Below are 22,429 nucleotides of genomic sequence, written 5' to 3' on the forward strand. Positions count from 1 at the left end.
GTAAAAATTTATCATTACCTCTGACCTGCTGGAGAGCAGCTCTGCCAGGAGAGACCTGCAGGTCCTGATGGACAACAAGCTGTCCCTGAGCCAGCAGTGTCCATGTGGCCAAGAAGGCCAATGGTGTCCTGGGATGCATTAGGAAGAGCATTGCCAGCAGGTGCAGGGAGGTGATTCTGCTCTACTCAGCCCTGGTGAGGAGGCCACATCTGGAGTGCTGTGTCCCATTCTGGGCTCCTCAGTACAAGAGAGACATGGAGCTCCTGGAGTGGGTCCAGTGGAGTGCAGTGAGGATGAATGGCCAACTGGAGCATCTCTTTTGTGAGGAAAGGCTGAGGGAGCTGGGCCTGTTCAGCCTCGAGAAGAGACAACTGAGAGGGGACTCATCAATGTCAATCAGTATCTGAAGGGAGGGTGTCAGAGGATGGAGCCAGGCTCTGCTCGGTTGTGCCAAGCAACAGGACAAGAGGCAATGGGCAGAAATGGATGCACAGGAAGCTGCAACTGAACATGAGGAAAAACTTCTTTACTGTGCAGGTGGCAATGCACTGGAACAGGTTGCCCAGAGACGTTGTGGAGTCTCCCTCACTGGAGATATTCAAGAATCATCTGGATGGAATCCTGTGCCATCTGCTGTAGGATGACCCTGCTTGAGCGGGGAGGTTGGACCAGGTGACCTACTGCGGTCTCTTCCAACCTTACCCGTTCTGTGATTCTGCGATTTGCAAAACAAAGCAAGACCGTAGCACCAGGCACTGCTATTAACTTGGGAAAGAAACAACAAAGCAATTACTTTAAGCGGCCGCTCTCCCGCTGTGCACAGGAGCTTTCCACACGCCTGCGCGCGGGGCTCGTGGGCGGCCGCGGGGCGTGTGAGGGGCGGGCGGAGGCGGGCGGGGCCGGGCAGGGCCGGCCCGGGCGGAGGCGGCGGGCGGGGCCGCGACAGTCGGTGCGCGTTCGCCTTCCGCCTCAGAGCAGCGGGGCGGCCGCGGTCGGGCCTGTGCCGGGAGCGGCTGTGGCACCGCCGTCGCTGCTGTTCGTCTGCGTAACTCTTCCCCCGGCCCCTCCCTTCCCTTCCCCTCGGGCCCAGCGGCTGCGATGGGTTCCCGCGCGTCCACTCTGCTGCGGGACGAGGAGATTGAGGAGATCAAGAAGGAGACGGGCTGTGAGTGCGGGGGCCTGAGTGCGGCGGGGCGGGGCGGGAAGTGCCGCGGGATCGGCGGCCGGAGCGGGGCCGCTCGCAGTCCCTCGGGCCGGGGGGCCCTGCCTTGCGCGGCTGCGGCGTTCGCGTCGGGGCAGTGCCCGGGGCCAGGCACCCACAGCCCCCGGGGCCGGACGTGTCTGGCAGGCCCGCGGAAACCTGGGAAGCGCCGCTGCCGGTAGCAGCAGCGAGATCCCAGTGGAAGGGAAGGGAAGCAGTGCTCTTGGTGTGTGCAGTATTTTATTCGGTCAGAGGTAACTCCTTGGGTTTTGAACAGTTGTCTGTCTCGATGTCTGGTGCTGGAGTTTCTCTCAGGTTTTAGCCCAGAGAAACTGTTGTTGGATAGTAATTTTTTCCCCCAGGTGTTATTTGTTTCATGGGCTAGTGCTAAAGTTGCTGTAAGGGTATTCAGAATGAATGTTGTGTGGCATTTAAATCATAAAGGAAGTGAAGTAACTTGTGAGAGACAGGTGTGGTTAACTAAAAAGAAGTGAAAATTCCTGTACTAGTCAGCAATTGGGAGAGCATTATTCAACCTGGACTCTAGTATTTAGATAATTTAGCCTACAGTATTTGATCGAGTTGTTCTCCATAAACATAAAATACCTTAGAGAGGGTGAAACTCCAGTGTTGTTAATTTGTGTGATAGAATGGTTGCCTGAGAGTTCTAGCAAATAGTAAATGATAGTAAATGGAGGATGCCCTCCTAACTAGTTTGGGAGCAGAGGTCATGATGACACCATAGGTAGCACTTTGCTGTTTGTTTCCCCAGGAAACTTCTCAGGTAAACATGCTGTGCCCAGCTAACATTTTTCTTCTGCATATGCCTTCTTATCTGTTCTTGCTACTTGAAGATGCTTTCCTCAGTTTTCTTTCCAATATAAATGGTGTTATATATTCTTCTTAGATGTTAGTTTATTTGTGTCAGGAAAATGAGTGGCTACAGAAAAGAACAATATTAAGGCATCACTGGTGCTAGTGTAGTGGCAGTCTGAGTGAGCTAACATGGTTTCCATGATCCTTTTTCTGTCTGTCATGAAAACCTTCTACAGGAAGGCTGTGATAAACAAGCCTAGGAATGTCAAAGTCTGCTTATCCAGCAATAACCTACTGTGGCTTATTTCTTTTAATCTTTAAAGATCATGGACTAAAGGTAGCCTCCTCTCACTTAGATGCTTCAAAAGCCAAACCCCAAATCTGGAATATTTTTCCAAAAGGTTTTACATTTTGCCTCATGCTGCTACTTGATTTATTGTCTGTGGTGTTTTATTCCTAAAATTTTACTTACATGATTGTTAAATAAATACCATTAAGATGCCTATATAGGCATCCTAAGCAATAAAACTCCCTGACTCTAGTTAGCCTCTAAATTCTTTTCTTGTATGATCAGAGTTTGATCAAAGTTATGATCAGTGGGTTTTAGCTTTGTGATCTCAGTTTTGTTCATTTTCCCCATGTTTTTATCTAGTCAATTTTATAAGTAATACCATTTTGTTAATCAGCCATTGCTAATCTCTGACTCATGCTTGCTTGTAAGTCATCGCAGTGTGTCTCATTGATTTATAAATTATTTTCTTCTTGTCCCCAGTGTGTAACTGCTGTTTAGGAACATGATTTTTCTCTGCTTTTTATACTTCTCTAGCCAGATGCAAAATTCCACCAAGCTGTTAGCAGTGTTATACACTTCATATAGGTGAAAACACTTATACAAGGTGGGAAAAAACCCCAACACTGGTTATCTGGATCAAAGTTCACAGGCCGAATGCTAAGGTAGTGTTACTGAATAGACTGCTGTGTTCTGTTGGAAACTTGAGGCTGATGGTACTTCAGCTACTGAAGAGTTTGAGAAAGAGACTTCGTAGACGTGAAAAAATCTGGCAGCAGCATTACAAGTCCGTCTTGAACTGGTGGTCTGATAAAGTGCTCCCAAGGATTCTTTTTTGGCCTCTTTACTGTGAAACATGTTTTCTACAGTTCATCTGGGGTAGGTGTGAAGTGCTGAGTAGAATACTTAACCAATTCTATTGAGTTCAACTGTGGAATTATATAACTTCTGCTCAATTTCATGTAGCACAAAACTGAATAGCTAATGATACTGACATGAGCGAGAAACTGTATGTTAATGTTCTTTAGCAGAGCCGGTGAAGAACATGTGTTTTAGGGGACTTGAAGCATAGTCTTTCAAAAGCTATGCAATGACTATCTCTTGAATGAGATTTGCTTGGATTAAAATTCTAGATTTTTTTTTGCTGTAGTGAAAAGCACTTTGTAGCATAAGTTCAGAGACATCTGCAAAGGTAAGGCGTCAGGTTCTCAGTAGCAGGTGCGAAGCCTGAAGTTAACAGACCTAAATCTCACATGATGTTGTATGGAAATTGTTTGCTTTGCATATAAATATTTTGAAATTTGAGCATGAAAACACCTTGAAGTCATCCTAATTGCTTTGATATTTCAGTAACAACTGTAAAAAAAAAAATGGGAGGCCCAAGATGTTGCTTGTCCGCATTCTGTTGCAAGCTTTTGGAAAGCTGTTGGAATGTAACAGTATTCAAACTATTTGGTTCACACCCTTTGTTTCCATGCTTTGAAGCACTGTACCTAAGGATTAATAATAAACTAATGCTCATACCTAAATTTAGGAGAAAAAAATGCTTGCATGGTAGCAGATAATAGATTTTTCTGATGGATATTTATATATTTTACTAAGTATATAAATATATGAGTTTATGCTACTGTTGTAGACAAGAGTGTCTAATTGCTAAAAACTTTACAATGATTTAACATAAGTAAAATAGAGGGAGCAACTCCTAATTTAGAGGTCTTGACCCTAAATTTTTAGAAGGGTCTTAGTGGGCTAGCAGTATAGATAAAATGGTGTTTCAGCTAGCTTTAAGCCTTAACCTTGGATTTTCAAGAAGCATAAATTCATAAAGTCATAAATTGTAGGTCTTAATTCTTCTATAGTATGCAGGAGAATCTTTATGTTTGCATGCAAATGCACTGAAAAATGTCCAGTGACACAGCTTTTGTGAGGGATGAGAACCAGAAAGAAATTATGACACAACACCATGGTAGACCTGAATCATCCTCCTTTCTCACAGAGCTATGATATGCTTTTTGCTTAGTATGACGTTAATGAAAATACCACTTCTCCTGTGAACAGCTACGTACTATTTCTCACATACTAGCTGTTCCAAAAATGGAGATGCTGACATTAGTTTGGGAATGGTAGCTAAGCAGAATTCTCATCACCTTCTTTGTTTACAGGGAGGAGTGGGAGTATGGGGCTTCTAATAGGAGATCTAACTCCCACCTTCTTTTTTTCACCATCAGTTGTTGTTATGGTATCTAAACCACTAAATCAGAAATGCAGAAGTTTGAAGTCTTTAGAGTACCGGTACATGTTTTCTATGTGTGTGTTGCTTAACTTGAAAGGGAGCAAGCTGCCCAGTCTGATTGTAGAGAAGTTGCCTTAGGTGAATTGAGCAAATTGCCCAATCCTATGCAAAGAATGAAAGTTGCCGAGGAGACAAGAAGGTGGTGGTGGGGGGGGGAAACCCAGTTGCTGGCAGGTCATGCTGAAGGAGGGAACCTAAACAAATAGCCTCGAGAAAGAAAGAACAGACCTTAAAAAAGAAATTTGCCTCGTTTGTCACAGGTCAAAACAATTTCTGTGCAACCTCTTCCCAAGTAAGTTTTAGTAAGTAAGAAAAGCATTGTGCATGTCCTGGTGATGGCTTTTTAAAAAACCTAAATCTGAAAAGGACATTAAGTCCTAGTTTAGCATTGTAGACAATCGTACCTTTACTGAGTAATCATTAACATTCAGTTCAGTCTTATTTCATGTGTTTATTAACTTCATCAGAAGAGACTGAGAAGCCAAGATCTCCTGTAGGGCCTTGTTGTGGTTTAACGTCAGCTGACAACTAAGTACCACACAGATGCTTGCTCACTCCCTGTCAAGGTGGAAGAAGAGAAGCTGGGGGAGAGGGGAGGTAAAATGCATGGTTTGAGATAAGAACAGTTTAAGAGTTGAAATAAAGTAAAATATAATAATTATAAAAATGTTAATGATAACAATGATAATGCTAATTGTAATGAAAAGGGGATAGAAAGAGAAATGAAAGCCAAGAAAGACAAGTGAAGCACAGTACAACTGCTCACCCTCTGTTGACCAATGCCCAGCCTGTCCCCGAGCAGCAATTGGCTCCTCCCGGCCAATTCCCTCAGTGTGCACCGGACATGATGTGCTGTGGTACAGAAGATCTCTTTGGCCAGTTCGGGTCAGCTGTTCTGGCTGTACTCCCCCTCAGCTTTTTGTGCACCTCCTCATTGGCAGAGCCTGGGAAGCTGAGAAGCCCTTGGCTTAGGGTAAGCACTACTTAGCAACAGCCAAAACAACAGTGTGTTGTCATTGTTATTCTCTTATGAAATCCAAAAACCACAGCACTGTACCCGTTACTAAGAAGAAAACTAACTCTGTCCCAGCTGAAACCAGGACAAGTGCTCTTTCAGTGTTAAAGGAATTGCTGTTCTGTATAGGTACATCCCACTCACATCACAGACTAAAGATCTAGTTGTCTAATATCTTGGGTTGTCTAGTATCTTGGTAATGTTGACACAGTTATGCTGAACTTAATACTGCCTTTGTAATTTGTGTTTCAAATTGCAGATTTTAAAAGTCTGCAATAACTTGCTTGCTTTGTATCCCAACTCCTTCTCAAATTTCTTTAGAAATAAGCTTTTAAATTTTTAATTCAATGTTCTAGAAACCTGGTAATTTATTTCATGAGCAATTGGCTCCTGGGTTGGGCGCAAAGGCTTACAGTGAATGGGGTAACATCAGGCTAGTGACCAGACACTAATGGGGTTGTGCAGGGCTCCATTTCAGGGGCCAGTACTCCTTAGCATCTTTCTAAACAACTTGGACATAGGACTCTAAGGCATAGTAAGTAAGTTTGCCAGTGGCACTAAATTGGGAGGAGCTGTTGACTCCCTCGAAGGCAGAGAGAGATCTTAACACAACAGAGGGCTGGGCACCAACGTATTGCTGGTCTAATGCAGGATCTAAACAATACTATTAAATTTAATAATAAATCTGTCTTTGGCTCCAGGTTCTGAAACAAAGCCTTCCTCATCTCTGCTCTCTGGTGATCAGTGATAGGACCTGAGGGAAGAGCATAAAGCTGTGATGGGAGGTTTCGGTTGGATATTAGGACAAGGCTCTTCACCCAGAGGGTGGTTGGGCACTGGAACAGGCTCCCCAGGGAAGTGGTCACAGCACCAGCCTGACACAGTTCATGAAGTGTTTGGACAATGCTTTCAGACACATGGTGTGGTTCTTGGGAATGGTGCTGTGCAGGGCCAGGAGCTGGACTCAGATGATCATTCTGGGTCCCTTCCAACCCAGGTTATTCTCTTATTATATGACCCCCATAATGTTTAGATTTCAGCAGTCCTGTAAAGGAAGAATAGTAAAGTAAAAATTAAAGCCTCTCTGACCACTTTCCAGATGCAGAGAAACTGAGTTCACTTTCCATTTTTAGGTGGAAAAAAGACAATGGGAATAGAGATAAGCACAAGAGAAGCAAAGATACTATAGCAGGGGTCTTCAGTGTCATGAGTGATATAGAGGTCATCAGTGTAGGCTGTGTCCAGATTATTTCTAGCCATAAAGGAATTAAAGGAAATAAAGTGGAACTGTGAATCAAATATTTTTTTTCTTTTTAATTGACATATACTGAGTCAGATAACAAAAAATTATTAAAGATCAAAAATAGAAATGGGTAGAAGATGAAGTTAGACATATTTTTGCAGAATGAGCTAATTTGTAGATTCTTGAATATTAAGCTGTGATTTACAGCTCACAAAGTCCCTAAATGCTTATTGTCATGTGCTTTCAATGTAACTGATTCTGTGTGATCTCTTTTTTGAACAGCTTCTGGCAGCAGTGTAGTGCAGTGTAATGAGGTCTGCTCCTATGAGGAATCATTGACATGCTAATTTGTCATCTTCTTTCCTTTTTTTTCAGTCTCCCACAGTCAAATCACCCGCTTGTACAGTCGATTCACCAGTCTGGACAAAGGAGAAAATGGCACTCTTAGGTGGGTAATTCAGCTGTACTTGCATTGGCACATCTGTATTGGTGGCTTGCTGTTGCAGGATGTCTGCATGTTTTTCTCATTGGTAAATCATTGAGGCTGTTGTAACAAGTTTTTTCATACCTACTGTCTACATGAAAAGTTTAATTGTTGAACTGAGGTGCTCTTAGTACCAACTGTCTTTACTGTAGTGTTGAAGTTTTGTAGCAGTTAATATGAGAAAGTACAAGTTTGGTATTCAAAGTCTTATAAAAATGTTCAGAATTGTGAAACAACACTTTCAGATTGTTCTTTCTCACCTTTCTTTATATGTTGCCTCTAATATTTATTCCGAGAATGGTTCTGCTGTGTCGTGTTTCTCCTGGCTTTCATAAGAAAAAAGATCTGTACTTGTTTCTGATATCCAGTGTCTTTTAACCGTTCTTGGATCTGCAATCCATTTACTATATTTAACTTTGCACCTCTTGTTGACCACCCATATCTGTTAGTATGCTCAAAAATAAAAAAAGAGCTGGAACCAAGTCAGTGTGACTAAACAAACATTCTATTCTTTAAAGTGGTAGTGTAGGATATTCTAAGATCTTTAGTGTTTGTTTCCTGTCTACAATTTGAAAACTACCGAAGTGATCTTGTTTCTTACAGCTTAGTCAATTAAATAAAGATGAGTCTTTAACTTTATCTGCAAAATATTTTTCATTTTGACGGACCAAGTCTGCTGGAAAGAGTATTCTCAATCAAAAGGTAAACTGTGGTGACATCATGGCCTGTTAAAATATATCTCTGCCTGCTGTTGTTTTTCTGTAGCCTTTTGTTTCCCATTCACCATATAGCCACAGTGCACAGGAAAGCTGGAGAAGAATGCAGGAGAGAGTAGGAAGGGGAAAGGGATCTTGTTGTAGCACAATGTGAGATCTGGCTCTTACGGAGTTAATTTCTTTCATAGCAGCTCTCTCCCAGTCAAATTCAGTGATTCAGGCATCACCTGAGGTTTTGTATGTGATCTTTTAAAATATGACTGTAGGATGCACTATAAACCCAGAAAAGCTATAGGCCTAACTGTAATGCTGGAATCACCTCTTAAAAGATCAAAGTGGCAAGTTGTAAGATACATGGTCTTTGGCAGTACTTTTGGCTTACTGCAATTTCCTTTCCTGAAGGAAATGCGCAGTTCCTTCTGGTGCCACAAATTGCTGACTTCTCAGCATTTAAGTAATTGGATGTGGAATTGTATGGTAAACAACTACAGAGTGATTATTTTGGGTTAAAAATGCTCTCCCTCCTCTTTTGGCTTGCATAGGTTTTGAAGCTGATTGACTCCAGTGATTTGAACTGTGGCTGTACTGGTTTCTAGACTTGCATAGCTGAAGGGATGACTAAATGGATTGAGCATGTAAAAAATTGGCTTGGGATGGGATATGCAGGAACTTCCAAAAGCCCACTCTGACACTAAAGCCAATGTATTATATGAATTGTAGCACTGGCAATTCTGATGTAGAGATCAACTGATGACATTGTGGATAAAGTTAATACTCCTTATGTTTAAAATTATTTGGAAAAGAACATTAACAGCCTTTTCAAACTTTACGTGTGAGTTTAATATTCATTGATGGATAAAGGTGATGGCTATCAGATTAGTCTAGCACAATTTCAACACAGGACGTGTTCTTCCTCAACTCCTCCGTGTTCTCCTCCAACACTGAATTCACTTACTGATTCCATAAGGCTTGTATAAACTGCAAAGTGATGGTACTCAGTTTATGTAAGAGGAGTAATTGATTAAATACGTTATAAATGTCTGTTGCACAATGTTCAGTTTCGCAGTATTATGCATCAGGAGGAGTTAGACTTCCATTGTTGATAATCATATGGTACTTAGGAAAGGAAGTGGAGGTTGTTTGGAAAATCCCAGCAACTGTGCTTATTGTGATCCTTTAACTTGCAGTCTTGGCCCCTGAGCATTGCCCACTCTCAAACATGTCTGACTTAAGAGTGGCATTCAGTTTTTTAAACTTGTTCTGGTACCCACAAAATGTAGGAACTATTAAGTTTAAGTAATAGAAAACTGCTTCCTGAGACATAAAAGAACGAGGAGAGAGCAAGAACTACAGCTTGGAAGGTCATAGATGTTGGTTTCTGAGCTACAGCTCAAAGAGAACTTGCTGCTTTAAGACAAGTAAGAGGAAGTTTTGACTTGCTTACTACCACCGAAGAGTTTAGAGGGTATGTCTTCTGTCTGTTTCCTGTGAGCAAGAATTACTGTTTCCGTAAGGATGACTTATACCTTGACTTATAAATCAAACATGACAAAATCACTCATGTGACCATGATTAGGAAAAGATGTGTTAGGCAGTTCTTTATGGCATGAAATAAATCTTTAAATGTGTACCACCCTTCTGAAGAAGGGCAAAGTAAAGAGCGCTTCGTACAGAAGATCTGGTAGATGATGATTAATCCTGGTGGTTATGGAACTATAGAAGTTCCATTAAAAAAACCTATAAAATTAATCAAAAGCAGAAATCTTTCATAGCCACATGTTTCTATCCAGTGTACCTATGTGTAATTTCAAGGCACTTTGTTTTTAAAGAGTTACATAAATGAAATATTAGAGATGATTATTGATAAAAACAAAACTTGGTCTTCAAAACGTTTTTGGTTTTTGCTTCCTTTTTTCCCTCTCACATATTTATTCTCTAAGAGACTACAGCCATTTTTACCTGTAAAGGTAAAAATGTCAGGTTTGCCTTCACCTTTCTTTAAAATTGTAGAAAAATTTTATATTTTTCCTTAGCTTCACTTTTGCTAAACAAAATTACTAAGTTCCCTCAGACTTCCACCATCTGAACAAAACCATGTTGGAAAAGACAGGACAAAACTGTTCTTGGAAACTCTTTTGTCACCTTTGATTTCAATATTGCAACATGCTGAGTTGCCAAAACAAAAGATTGACACCCTTGGATGTCCGTAGCTACATCTAAATGATGAAATCTGGAACATACTTGTTCTGTCTATATCCTAACTATAGCTCAGGAGGAAAGCAGTGTGCATGTTTCCTTACTTACATGCTGATTTCCAATAGGAGGAAATAATACAGCGTGAACAGGATAAGTATGTGATTGCTTAGTGAGTCTCCTTGTTGCGCTGGTACTGTACTGTACACCACACAAGAATACCTTTGTTCCAAAGTTTATCTGCTAGTAAGTAGCTCTAGACAGACATGTATAGAGCTATAAAGGGAGATACTTATCTAAACTGGTATCTTTGTATGTAAGTTTTTTATGGAACCTCCCACTTTACAGTAGTTTCTTGTGCACTGGGGAAAAGACAGGTTAAGCACTTGAGAAGTAGTTTTTACTATACAGTAATGGGTATAGCCTGGTAAGTGTGGAAGAAGGAAGGAAGGGCAAATGTTCTGAAAGCTGGTACATACAGAGAATAGACACACTGAACTGTTTATGCAGGTCTCATGCTTATGAAAGCTGTTCACACGTGTCTGCTGGAGAACTTCAGAAAGCTTCTGATCCTGAGAGAAGGGTAACATGAGCCAGCCAGGCCATCTGTCAGTCTTTGTCAGCTGACTGAACCATCTGGGTCTGGAAAGGTGTCAGGCTTGTTCTTATTAGTTCAAACTGATACTGCAAGATTGTAAAACATAAAAGCTAGCTCTCTGAATGTGGAATTCTTTACTTTTTCTCAAGAAAATGCAAAGCATTTTTAGCTTTATCTAAAATAGAAAAGACAGGAAGGATATGGGTTTGGATTGGAAAAGACGGGATACAAGAATAGTCTATACTTCCATCTTCAACCACACTTTATGCATGCTGCCTTTTCTCTTTCCTTCCTTATTGCTCATCTAATTATCACCTTTTTGCGTACTTCTTGGCCTTATGTTTATGAACCAATGAGTGCTCTGTTAGTTAAGCTATTTCAGTTATAATTTGTGTAGAGCATACGTAATGATGGGGTTAGATGAGATGGCTGATGCAACCCCAAAAGAGGGGGATATTAGTATTCTTTCCCTGTAACTTCTCCAGGCTTCCAGCACTTCATTGTCAGCTGTGGTGCTCTTAGATTTTTTGAAGTTTTGGGACTGCCTCAAGTTGCAAATTCAACAGAAGGATAATTGGAGAGGAGGAAAGTAGGGAGATTTTTATGGGGGATACATTAGACCACCAAAAGGTTAGATGAATGACAAAGCTGATGTTAGCAGTGGAAGGGAGCAATGAAACCTCTTCAGTAGTCACCTCTTAAATATTTTTGACCAATTTGTATGATACACCTTACTACTTTTAATTATTTCCCTTCTTCAAGTAGTTTCTTGTTACCTATATCCTCTGGGCATCTTTCCTTTCCTCTACCACTTCTGATGTGCATGTATGTGGGGTTTTTTTCCTTTCCATAATTTTACTTTCCCTCAGCTCTAGATACCCATCCTCATCCCTGCTGAGGGAACAGTGCTTTGCTACCATATAGAGGTAACAGAAGAATGAACAACCAGAAATGGAAGGGAAGAAAGGGTCTTGCAGGCTTCTTGCAGCCTTTGGGATAAGGCAGAACCACCTTTACAGTAGGGGTCTGCTCTGTGCCTTGGAGGGAGTACTTATGCTTAGGAATACTTGCCTTGCTTAGAATCTACAAATTCTTTGCTGTAAAGTACATATAATTATGAATCCACTGGCATATGTATTAAATGGTTGGCCTGCATAATGTTCGCGTGCAGTTAAAGATTGCTTTGTATGTTGCATTTAAGCAAAGATTTCATAAGAGCCAGGTTCATGGAAAGATACCTTAGAAGAGCCTTGTTGTCCATGAACACATAAGAAGTAGAGGGTATTAAGTTTTGTGTAAGCTCCAGCATCAGCCAGGTGAAGTTGGTCCCTAATGAATGCAGGAAAGCTTAGCTTTATAAAGTGGAGAATAATTTACCTCACACATTCATTTGCTTTTATGGCTATTGCAGCTATTTCAGTTATAACACTCAGTAATGTGCTCTTAATAAGCAAAAGAGCTCTACTGCAATCCTGATAATGACAGGACAAATAGATTTGAAACCTGGGGAGTTTTTTGTGGTTAATTGTTAATCTCCTGTTAGAAAACGGAATCACTGGAGGCTGAAATGCCAAGTGTATACTGAGGCTGAATAGTAAAAAGTCACGATATGCAAGTAAAAAATTTTGAATCATTAGGATTTTGCTCTACATGGAAGAGAGGGTAGCTGCTGCTTTAGGGTTATAAAGTTAGCATTGACACTGAAGTTCTATTGTTAAAATATTGTTATTAGGACATAGGCTTTCCACATCATTGCATCTCCTGCTTAAATCACTAATGCATTCTTTGACCTTCAGCTGGAGCTTAAAATGCAGCAGACCTGAAGGGTCTGGTAACAAGTTGATTGTGCTAAACAGATGTTAACTTTGCCTATTAAAAATAACAGACCTGGTCAGAGCAGAATTTTGCTGGGATAACTTAAAAATATGGTCAGGTCTCTCTGTTAGAAGGTCAAACAGTTTAACCACGTTGTAACAGATGCACTGTAATTGGGAGTCTTAACAGTGCTGTGGTGGTGATTGGGTGCAAGAAGTGCTTTAGAATACATTTAAAACTAGAACATCTTGCTTCTCTGCCTTTCCTGAGCGAGACTGGTGATAAGGTCAGCCATTTTCTTTTTTATCCTGTCTTTAATATCACAGCATTATAAAAGGCTTGTATATTTAAATAATCTCAAAATTGGTTTGTGTTTACTTTATTAAGCCACTTTTTTGCTTTAGTGATGTCATGAATCAGACCTTGTTGCCAGTTTAGTTAGTGAGCATAGTTTTGAACAGTAGCAAACATTTAGTAACCAAGTTTGAGACTTTGACCCCAACTTCAAAACCAGCAGGACTGCATTTGACTTGAAGGGAACTGCCAGTATTTCTGGAGATTGGGCAGGCAATGTCAAGTTATGCATCCAGACAGGATAGGGTGGGGGGTTTTTACAGCTTAACCGCTTCACTGTTTGCAATTTAAAATCTAAATTATTATGAAGTACATCTTGTACTAACTGATAAGTTGCTGTGTTCTGTTGTAGGGAAAAGCAAACCAGCCAAACCTGCTCACTAAGACAGATTTGGTGTGTCTGCCTTGGTCACACCAAGATTATCCACTTTCCTGTCACTGACAGTCTGTTAGGTTGAAAGAAAAGAGAAAATATTAGTGCAATTCTAATAGGAGAATGAAGCCTGTGTTCATGTCCTTCTGTTCTAAAATGTGTATACAGTACAATTCATGATGTCTTTCAGATCAGAAGAAGTGTAAGCATAGCTGTGTTTATATTGTGCTGTGTACATATAATCATGAGCAGAAAAGAGAATGGCTGGCAAGAGAACTGACTATTTGCCTGTACTGGTGAAGTTATATCTGGTGTATAGGTGCCTGTAAAAGTGTAGATTTACCACTTCAAAATAGGAGTACTGCTTGGTTGAAACTAAAATAATCTGAAATTTGGCATTTATTATAAAACATATTTATCTATATTTATTATAAAATATAGATTTGTTGCATAAACAAACAACAACAAAAAAATCTATTGGAACATTCTAATGACCTATAGTAGGCTTGGAGAAGTATGGTATTCTTCCAGAATCTGAAATGAGGCAGTCTGGAAAAGTCATGACAACTCGTATGATTAAGTACCAAAATAATGATTAAAAAAACCCAATCAATATTTTCATCTTGGAGCCATAATTTCTTTCAAAGCAACTTCAGAAGCTTTCCTTTTCTTACATTGCAAACTAGTTGGCATCATTACAGTAAGGTTTCTAGCACAAATTATGTTAGTGTCTGAGAAGTGTTGTTAACATGATAAATGAGCACTTCTAGTTTGTAATGGAATATAGGTTTGGCATTGTCTTTTGCTTTATTTTGTGCCATTCGTCATAAAGAAAAAATTATTTTAAAAGTTACGTTTTCAAAATCACCAAGTGTCTTGCTGCAGAAATAGAATTCCATGGATGTTTTACTGTGAATTCTTTTTAAGCAGCTTCTCTGACTTCAGCTTTATGCTGAGCCTTGTGTTCTTGCTTTACTTAGCCGTGAAGATTTCCAGCGGATTCCAGAGCTTGCCATCAATCCACTCGGAGACAGAATTATCAATGCCTTCTTTCCAGAAGGGTGAGTTGCAACAAACTGAATTTGTGAGCAGGCACAAAATTTGTAGTTTGTCAGAAGTTTTCATGGGAGTGAAACGCTGATAATTAAGGGACAGAATTTGAATTTGCTAATAACCTAACACCTCAAACTTGCCATGCAGTGTGTGTGGGTACATTGTTTCCTCAGCATATCTTAATTCTCTAAAGAGAAATTCTTTACAGCACTTTTTTATGCTTTATTTATTGACAAACTCAGGCTTCTGTCACAGTTTTCCACTCTTCCTAAACTACTGACCACTTTTGAGGAAATTCCAGGCCATGTATGGACTTTAGTTCTTAAAGCAAACTTGTATCAATGCTATTCTGTGTAAAGCAGCATTACAATTAACTAATTTGGTCTTCTTGTGTCTGATATGGTAAGTGTACCATTGTTATTAGATTGGCTTTTTTGGTTGGTTGATTTTAGGTTTTTATTACATTTAAGACATAGACTAAGACACTTCTAACACAAATCCAAAGAGATGATCGAATTTGCATTATTGTCTCTCTTCATTGTACCTCTCTGGATTGTTCTATGGAATCTGCTTCTCCTCTTGAACACAGTTGTTGTTACTGATTGATGGAGATCAGATTGTCTAATCAAGTCATAATATCAGCTAAAACCAGGCAGGGTTTACTCAATAGAAAGCAGGCATCCTGGGAAGTATTTACATGGCTGGTTCCCACTGAAACTAGAAAAGAGAACTCTGTTGTCAGAGAGTGGTGAGCAGTGACAGCCTCATAGGCAGGAGCCAAGGGTGACAGCAAAGGTGGACGGGGGTGATGTACTTGGTGAAGAAGGGCACGCACCTGAACACAAAGAGCAGAGGAGGTCCAGTGACTGTTGTCAAGTCAACCAACAGTCCAGTGCTTGACAGTGGTGAAACTAGTATCAAGTCAATCCAGGGAATTAGGGTCCAGATCAGCAAGGTACATTGCTACATTCCGGCATAGCAGCAGCATAGCTTAGGCAGTGGCTAAGAGTAAGGACTTCAGCTTAAACAGATTTTGCAGGTAAGGGAAGGGGAGTCCTCAGTAAGACTTCTCTGAGCTTCTTTTTTTTTATACATCATACTTCGTAACAGCACAATCCCAGCTTGCAACAGCATAGGCAGCCAAACCGTGGGGAGGTGGGAATGGAAGAGTTCACATGGTCTTGATGCTTCAGATATTTAATAGTCTTCTTTACTGAAATGAAGAGCCTGTATAAGGTATGCTAAAAACTGACCCGCTGAAATGCTTACACAGAGAGGACCAGGTGAATTTCCGTGGATTCATGAGGACGCTAGCCCACTTCCGACCCATAGAAGATAATGAAAAGAGCAAAGACCAGAATGGACCAGAACCACTGAACAGCAGAAGTAACAAGCTCCACTGTAAGGAATGGGAACCTTCCTATAGAATCAATTATTTTTCCTTGGTTTTGGTTGGGTTGGGTTTTTTTTTTTCCCCTTACGAAGGGAGGAAAGGGGCTTGGGATCTCTTGCATTTCCTGTGGAATGATACCTTCTAATGCCTGACTTTTTTTAAAATTTACTTGGAAGCTTATCTGTTCAGAATGTCAACAATTGAGCCATTGGTATATTAGAATTTGGTGGAATTGGTTGACTCTTGAGTAATGTATATATGCTTTGCAAAATGTCTCAGAAGTGTTTCAAAATGGTTTGTATTCAAAATTATTTCACATTTTGAAGCCACATCCCATACATGAATGAGCTTTTCTTCTTATTTCTCCAGTTCTTCCATATCATATAGTGGCTTTTTCCCCACCTTCGGCTGAGTACTTTCTTAAGTATTTGGATGTCTGCCTACAGTATATGAGCAGAATGCTTTCTTGCTAATCAAAGCTGGCAACAGTCCTCAGAGCACTTAAAATTTCTGTCATATCTCATCCAGAATATAGTCAAATAGAATGATTGGTAATATAAAAATGGTTGGCTCTGAAATTAAAGGACTGAATGTATCTTAGTGATAATTATTCTTCCATGACTTGGGGTTTTGAGGAAATATCAAGCAGAGTGCTTGTGAACATAAAATTTTTCCATTATTGGCAATAATGCTATTTCTGTGTCTGGTAATAACACTTTATGGAACTGGGCATGAGTTTTATGGTGACCTAAATTCTAAGCTAATTCTCATAAAATAATTTACAAGTACTTAATTGTGTTGGTTTTCTTTTAGATAAATCTATTGTTATGAAGAAAAATAATGGCACTTGAATTCAACTGCTCTTTCTTTCTTCCCTTGTAGTTGCTTTTCGATTATATGATCTAGATAAAGATGACAAGATTTCCAGGGATGAGCTTCTCCAGGTAAGTAGCACGGGGTTGCTTTGAATGACTCAATCATGATGTTCTCTGTGACTTCATACCCACTTAGATGAGGGGAGTTGCAAGAGTTTCCTCAAAAGAACTGCTGGAGTAATGTGGTGGCTTTGCTTACCTCTGCCTTAAAGCTTTAGATATCGTATGGGACTTTATTCTTAGCTAGGCAGATCCTGTTGGAAGTGACACCTAAATATTCAACAAATACACTAAGCACCTTAAGAACTACCTTCTATAACTTTCAAAGCTGCTTCTAAAAGGATTTCAAAAGGACAGTCACTGAGGTGGATTAGGTTGTTTGCCTGATCCTCTGTGCATCTTCTCAATAGAATAAAACTTTTTGAAATTGCAGCAAAGGTAATCAAAGTTCGTCAGTGCTGCATATGTATGAAACTGGGCTTGTGCTAGGAGTAATTACATGCTACTAATCCTGGGAAGTACACATGGCAATTTGTGGTTCCTGATGTAAGAAAAAGGTTTGCTTTTGACTGGAACTGCCCTCTTCTATCTGCTCAGAAAATGCTTTACTGACTGTGGAGGGTAACAGCAGTTGTCACTGGACTGTGATTCCTGTAGGTAAACATCTCAGGCAGCAGATATTCAGTCAAATGCTGGTATGTTTTCTGGGGAAAAAAAGTAGAAGCATTGGACAGAAAGACTCGTTCCTAGTTCCAAAAGATTTCTCTTGCTTCTGCCTCTTCCTGCTGCCTAGTGAAAAAGCAGGATTCTTTGTCAATGGTGGCTGCAAAAGATACCTGTATTTCCTGAAAGACCTAATGTACAAAGAACAACAGAAGTCTGTCTAGAAATTACTTCAATGAAAATCTTTTGTGGGGTTATTTTGACAGTACACACAAGAAGAAAGCACTAAGAATACTTCTGTTCCTGTGTCAGTGATGGTTATGTTGTATGCTACAGGTATTACGGATGATGGTTGGTGTAAATATTTCTGATGAACAGCTGGGCAGCATTGCTGACAGGACAATCCAGGAAGCTGATCAAGATGGAGATAGTGCCATCTCCTTTGCAGAATTTGTAAAGGTTTGTAAACTGTAAACTATGACTAAATGAAACTGCTCAGTAATGAGCAAGTCATTCAAACAAATGCAAATGAGAACAGAGAGGAAGTCATTGAAATACTTGTGCCTGCATTTGGGCAAAGCCTTCTGCTAGCTTTTTCTTCCCTTTATTAGTCACATTTTGTATTTTTTTTTTTTATACTGTTGGTGCTAATAATTAGTCCACATGTTTCTTTATACTCTTACATAAAGCTACAGCCCTGAATATACTGAAGAATTTCCACTTTTTGTTTTGCAGCTGCTTCTTTCTACACAAGTAGCCTGACTAGCACAGTTAGAACAGATTAATTCTTCTGCTGTAATAGCACTGATCAGTCTTCATTTGCAGATTTCATCTGTTAGCAACACAGCTAATACTGGTATTGAAGTTCCCAGCTCTGTTACTTTGAATTACATGTTTTCATAGTCAGAAATAGGTAACAGTAGGGAGCCCTTAGATAGTCAGTGGAGAAAGTTGTCCTGTAGCAGAACAATTTCAACTACCTAACGGGATGCTATTGACAAGAGGAACTAGACTTATCTTGGAGATAATAAAAAGAACAGAAACAAGTTGCAGCATGGGGAACTGTGGTTTGCTTTAATGAAAACTTTTTACTAAGAGGATGGTCATAGCTTCTGAAAGATGTAGAAATTCCTCCCTTGGAGATATTTAAAGTTTAACCAGGACAAGGCCCTGAGCAACCTGATTTAGCAGGTCCTGCTTTAAGTAGGAATTGAGGGGTTGGACTAGAAGACTTCCAGAGGTCTCTTCAAATGTAAATTACTCTTACCTTGGAGCAGTGAAGTCTACTGCCTGAAACAGCCTGGAGCAGAGTAATGTCTTCATGCCTCAGTGTTAATAGCAATTTAGTGAATGAACTTGCCACCCCAGTCTTACAGTGATCTGCATTAGTGGTGCTCTGGTCTTGATTTTTGCTCTTCAGTGATTGCTCATGTCCTGTTCTCTACTCTGTTCTCCCTTGTGTTTCCTGGCCGGCCATTACCACACAATCTAGTTCTGGAAGTCCAGGCCTTTCTGCGCTGTTGGGAGACTGAAACTGCATTAGTTACATTTTGACTGACAGCCTTGTGGCTTTGATGGCTGAAGTTCCTTCCCTTGGAAGGACCTTAGCTGACATTGAGAAACAGCAGTCTCTATCTGGATGAAGGACTGGCATGCTGAATTGAAGACATCCCATGTTCCTGCCCATTTCCTCAATATTAGAATAAGAAACCTTGTAGGAGAGATGTCCAGTAACTTAAGTAACTGTTTCTCAATTTTATTGCAGGTTTTGGAGAAGGTGGATGTAGAGCAGAAAATGAGCATTCGATTTCTTCACTGATGGATGGAGAACCTATTCCTTTCTACTCCAACTATGTAATGAATAGAACTTCATTTTCTCCTTAGCACCATACCCCAGAGCATTGCCACTGGTGCATATACATCTCCAACCCCTCCCTGATTTGTTCTACCAATGTGAACATTCCCTGTGCAACAGGAAGAAAGGGAAATGGCTGCCATGCAACTTGGAAAAGGAGCTTTTTTTAATGTTGTTCATCCTGGGTTTTTTGCCCTTTCTCTTGTCTCCTTCTGCACTACTGTTTCAGTAAAATGTCTCTCCTTATACACTACTGTTTAATCTACAAACTGATTCTTCTGAGCTCTGAATCTGAGAATGGAAAAACAGGAACATGCCACAGAAGTGCCCTCTGAGACATTTCGGAGACAAGTATCTACTCAAATACTAGGTGCATTGATAATGATTCACTTTTGCCACATTACAGCTGCCTTTTTAAATTTTTTTTTTTTTTTTGCCCCTTTCCTATTTGGCTCTTTATATGCAGATTTGTTTCTTTGCTGCTTCTAAATCTGCCTTTTACTGGAGAACTTCTCAATTACTATGGCTTCATTGTACAACTAGCACAAATGCATGATGATAGCTTTGAGTACTTTAAATTAATGTGAATAGATTTTGTTCTTTGTGGAACGAATTTGCAGGGACAATAGTAGAATCTATGGTGGGGACAGGCTGTAGTGTTCTTAAAAGGAATAGGAATTCTGCACTAAGTCACTTGAACTGTTCAAGTAGCAGAGGCAGAAACTTGTTTCTTCCTTTGTGTAGCTTGCAGGCTTGACAGCCAGTGGACCATGAAGTGTCCTCTCCAGATTGTTTTCATCTAGGATCCCTCCCCTCATCAGGGTGGTTTTGCTTCTGAAAGTGTAAATTTGTTTACCAGTATACAAAATGCAAGAAAACCAGTCATGCCAAAATCTTAGTTCTGTAACTGCCCCCTGGTAATAGTGTTAATGAAACATGAAATCATGAAACTGATTTAATGGGGTTTTTTCCCCAATTACAGTGGGCTGCATAATGAGTAATTATTTATATTTTCCATAATGAAAGTCCCAGTCTGTTATATTTGTGTTGAGGGTGGTAGCTGTATTTAAGAAAGCTCTGGCATAAGAATACAATTTGGGAAAGTTCATATTATCCCAGATATTTCACAGTGTATTTCTATACAAATCTCTTTGCAAGTGTAAGATGATTAATACTATTACTATAATGCTGATAAATTCAAGAGATCAGAGTCCTTGAAGGTTCAATAGTAACAATTTACTGTGGCTAGATTGACAAATGATCTCGTGTAGTTCAGCTGGGGCATTCCACAATATGGGAGATCCTTCCAATAAAACCAAAAAACCCTGGGAGCTTCTTTATTGAAGAATCGGTGTTATAACTGCTTCTCTGTTATGTGTTAACGTTTCTATAAATACTTACCAGTCTCAAAACTACTCTCAAATGCGCATTTCCTTTTTTTAGTTCCTTTAATCATCACTTTTGTTGAAGGATGAAAGTCTCTGAAGGATTTTTGATTTGTTTTAAATTAAGGAATTCAAAAGTAAAATGTTGCACTTCATAGTTTTGCGGAGTGCAGCACAGTTCCAGAAAGAAATGTAAATTGAAAGCCTCTACTCTGTATGAGAAAGAAACATTATACATTTATAACCACCTCGTGTGAAATAAGAATGTAACAGTGCTAATGGACTGAAAAGTAAAAAGTGCTTGTAAGCTTTGTGATTTGCTTAGAAGTAGGTGTTGCTCTCTTCTGGCTCTATAGTTGTATCCTACAGTTGTGCCTTATTGTCCCAGTGAGACTGGATATTGTATTTATCAATCCATAAATAAACCTTCCACTGTATAAACAAAAACCAAAACCAAACCAATCCCCAGCTCCTCCTGTATGGCAGCCAACTATCCTTTAATAACTGGAAAAACTAAATACCAGTTAGAATGGTGCTAGTAGGCCTTACAGATCAGTTTCTTATAACTGAACTTGTTTTCAGTCTTGATAATCCTTTATTCTGCTGGCAGAAACCAGTGCACACATGAGCCTCCAGAAGAGGACGTGCAGGGCTGGTTTGTGACAGCTGTTCTTACAAGCTCCCACCTCCGATGTCAGATATTTTTGCTAACGTGCTTGAAGGTGAATACAAATGATCTAAGAGATGCCCTGCAAAAAAACCACCCCAAAACACAATCAATCAAAGAACAACCAACCTTCCTGAAATAAACTAAAAGACCCCTAACTATCAGAATCTAACTTTGCCATGAGCAGAATAAATCACATGTAAGCAACTATCTTACTCAATATTCTATATATGTAACATCTAGTTTAAAAGGTGGTAGACAGTAAGAGAAGTTTTAGAGACCTGAGATCTTAAATTTGTTAAATTTAAACTTGTTCAAAACTGAAGGTGAAAGTGTGGAAGAGGGATAGGGTTGGCAGCTCAGAGGCAGAGCTACTTAATATTTCATCTTTGTCTTATGAAAAAGTAGTATAAGGGATAGGATTTTAAATACAGAGGAACCATTCTCCAGTTTACTGAGAGAAAGTCTGTTTTCAAATCTGCAGCCAGGAGTTTATGTTGAGACTGACTGGATGGTTGACTGAAGAAATATGTTATTGAAACCAGTTACCAGAATGTTGTGAAGACTGTAGAAAGCAGAAATAGGTTTGATACTGAATCAGCACTGAAACTTGTAGGCCCCTTAGCTTGGCAACAACTCTGGGCAAAAGAAAAGAATCCAAATACAGGATTTTACTCATGAGGAACAGGATTAAAAATTATGTTAGTTTCTGTAACTTTACAATGGAACATAAAAGTCTGCTTTTGGTTCTTTGAAACTACAGCTTTGGTTGTAAATAGGATGTGGGTATAATATTTAAGTTGGCAGAAGTGTTTCATTTCTGTCTGCTCTAAAATGTGACGCGGTAGAAAAGCGTGTGTTAAATGTTTAACACACGTGTTAAGATTTCGAGCGAAATGGCTTGTAGTAATCTGTGATGAATCACGGTGAGACGGGGGTGTTTCTCTAGAGTTTTCTGAATGGGTACGTACTCCTCTTCACACTCTTCAGTACATCCACCCGTCAGCTTTAAGTGCAAAATTACTGCTGCTAAAAAAAATTTTAAATTATTTTTGCGGATGACACAAACCCGGCAGAATGACTGAAGGCCGCCTTCCGGGGCAACCACGCTGCTCGGTGAGCTCAGCAGGGCCGCTGGACCGGGACCC

At 40.0% G+C, this 22,429-nt stretch overlaps 1 protein-coding gene across 1 annotated transcript; it reads left to right on the forward strand.

The window, feature by feature from the left end:
* The first annotated feature begins 923 nt into the window (after positions 1 to 923).
* On the forward strand, positions 924 to 20,555 carry CHP1 (calcineurin like EF-hand protein 1). Its single transcript, XM_082284429.1, has 7 exons — positions 924 to 1,165; positions 7,233 to 7,305; positions 14,371 to 14,451; positions 15,717 to 15,844; positions 16,719 to 16,780; positions 17,711 to 17,833; positions 19,140 to 20,555. Exons 1-7 carry the CDS (start codon positions 1,099 to 1,101, stop codon positions 19,191 to 19,193), a joined length of 588 nt encoding a protein of 195 aa, XP_082140555.1. The 5' UTR covers positions 924 to 1,098; the 3' UTR covers positions 19,194 to 20,555.
* The last annotated feature ends 1,874 nt before the right edge of the window (positions 20,556 to 22,429 follow it).

Source organism: Coloeus monedula, assembly GCF_965178545.1.
Source record: "Coloeus monedula genome assembly, chromosome: 6".
Taxonomy (NCBI): Eukaryota; Metazoa; Chordata; class Aves; order Passeriformes; family Corvidae; genus Coloeus; species Coloeus monedula.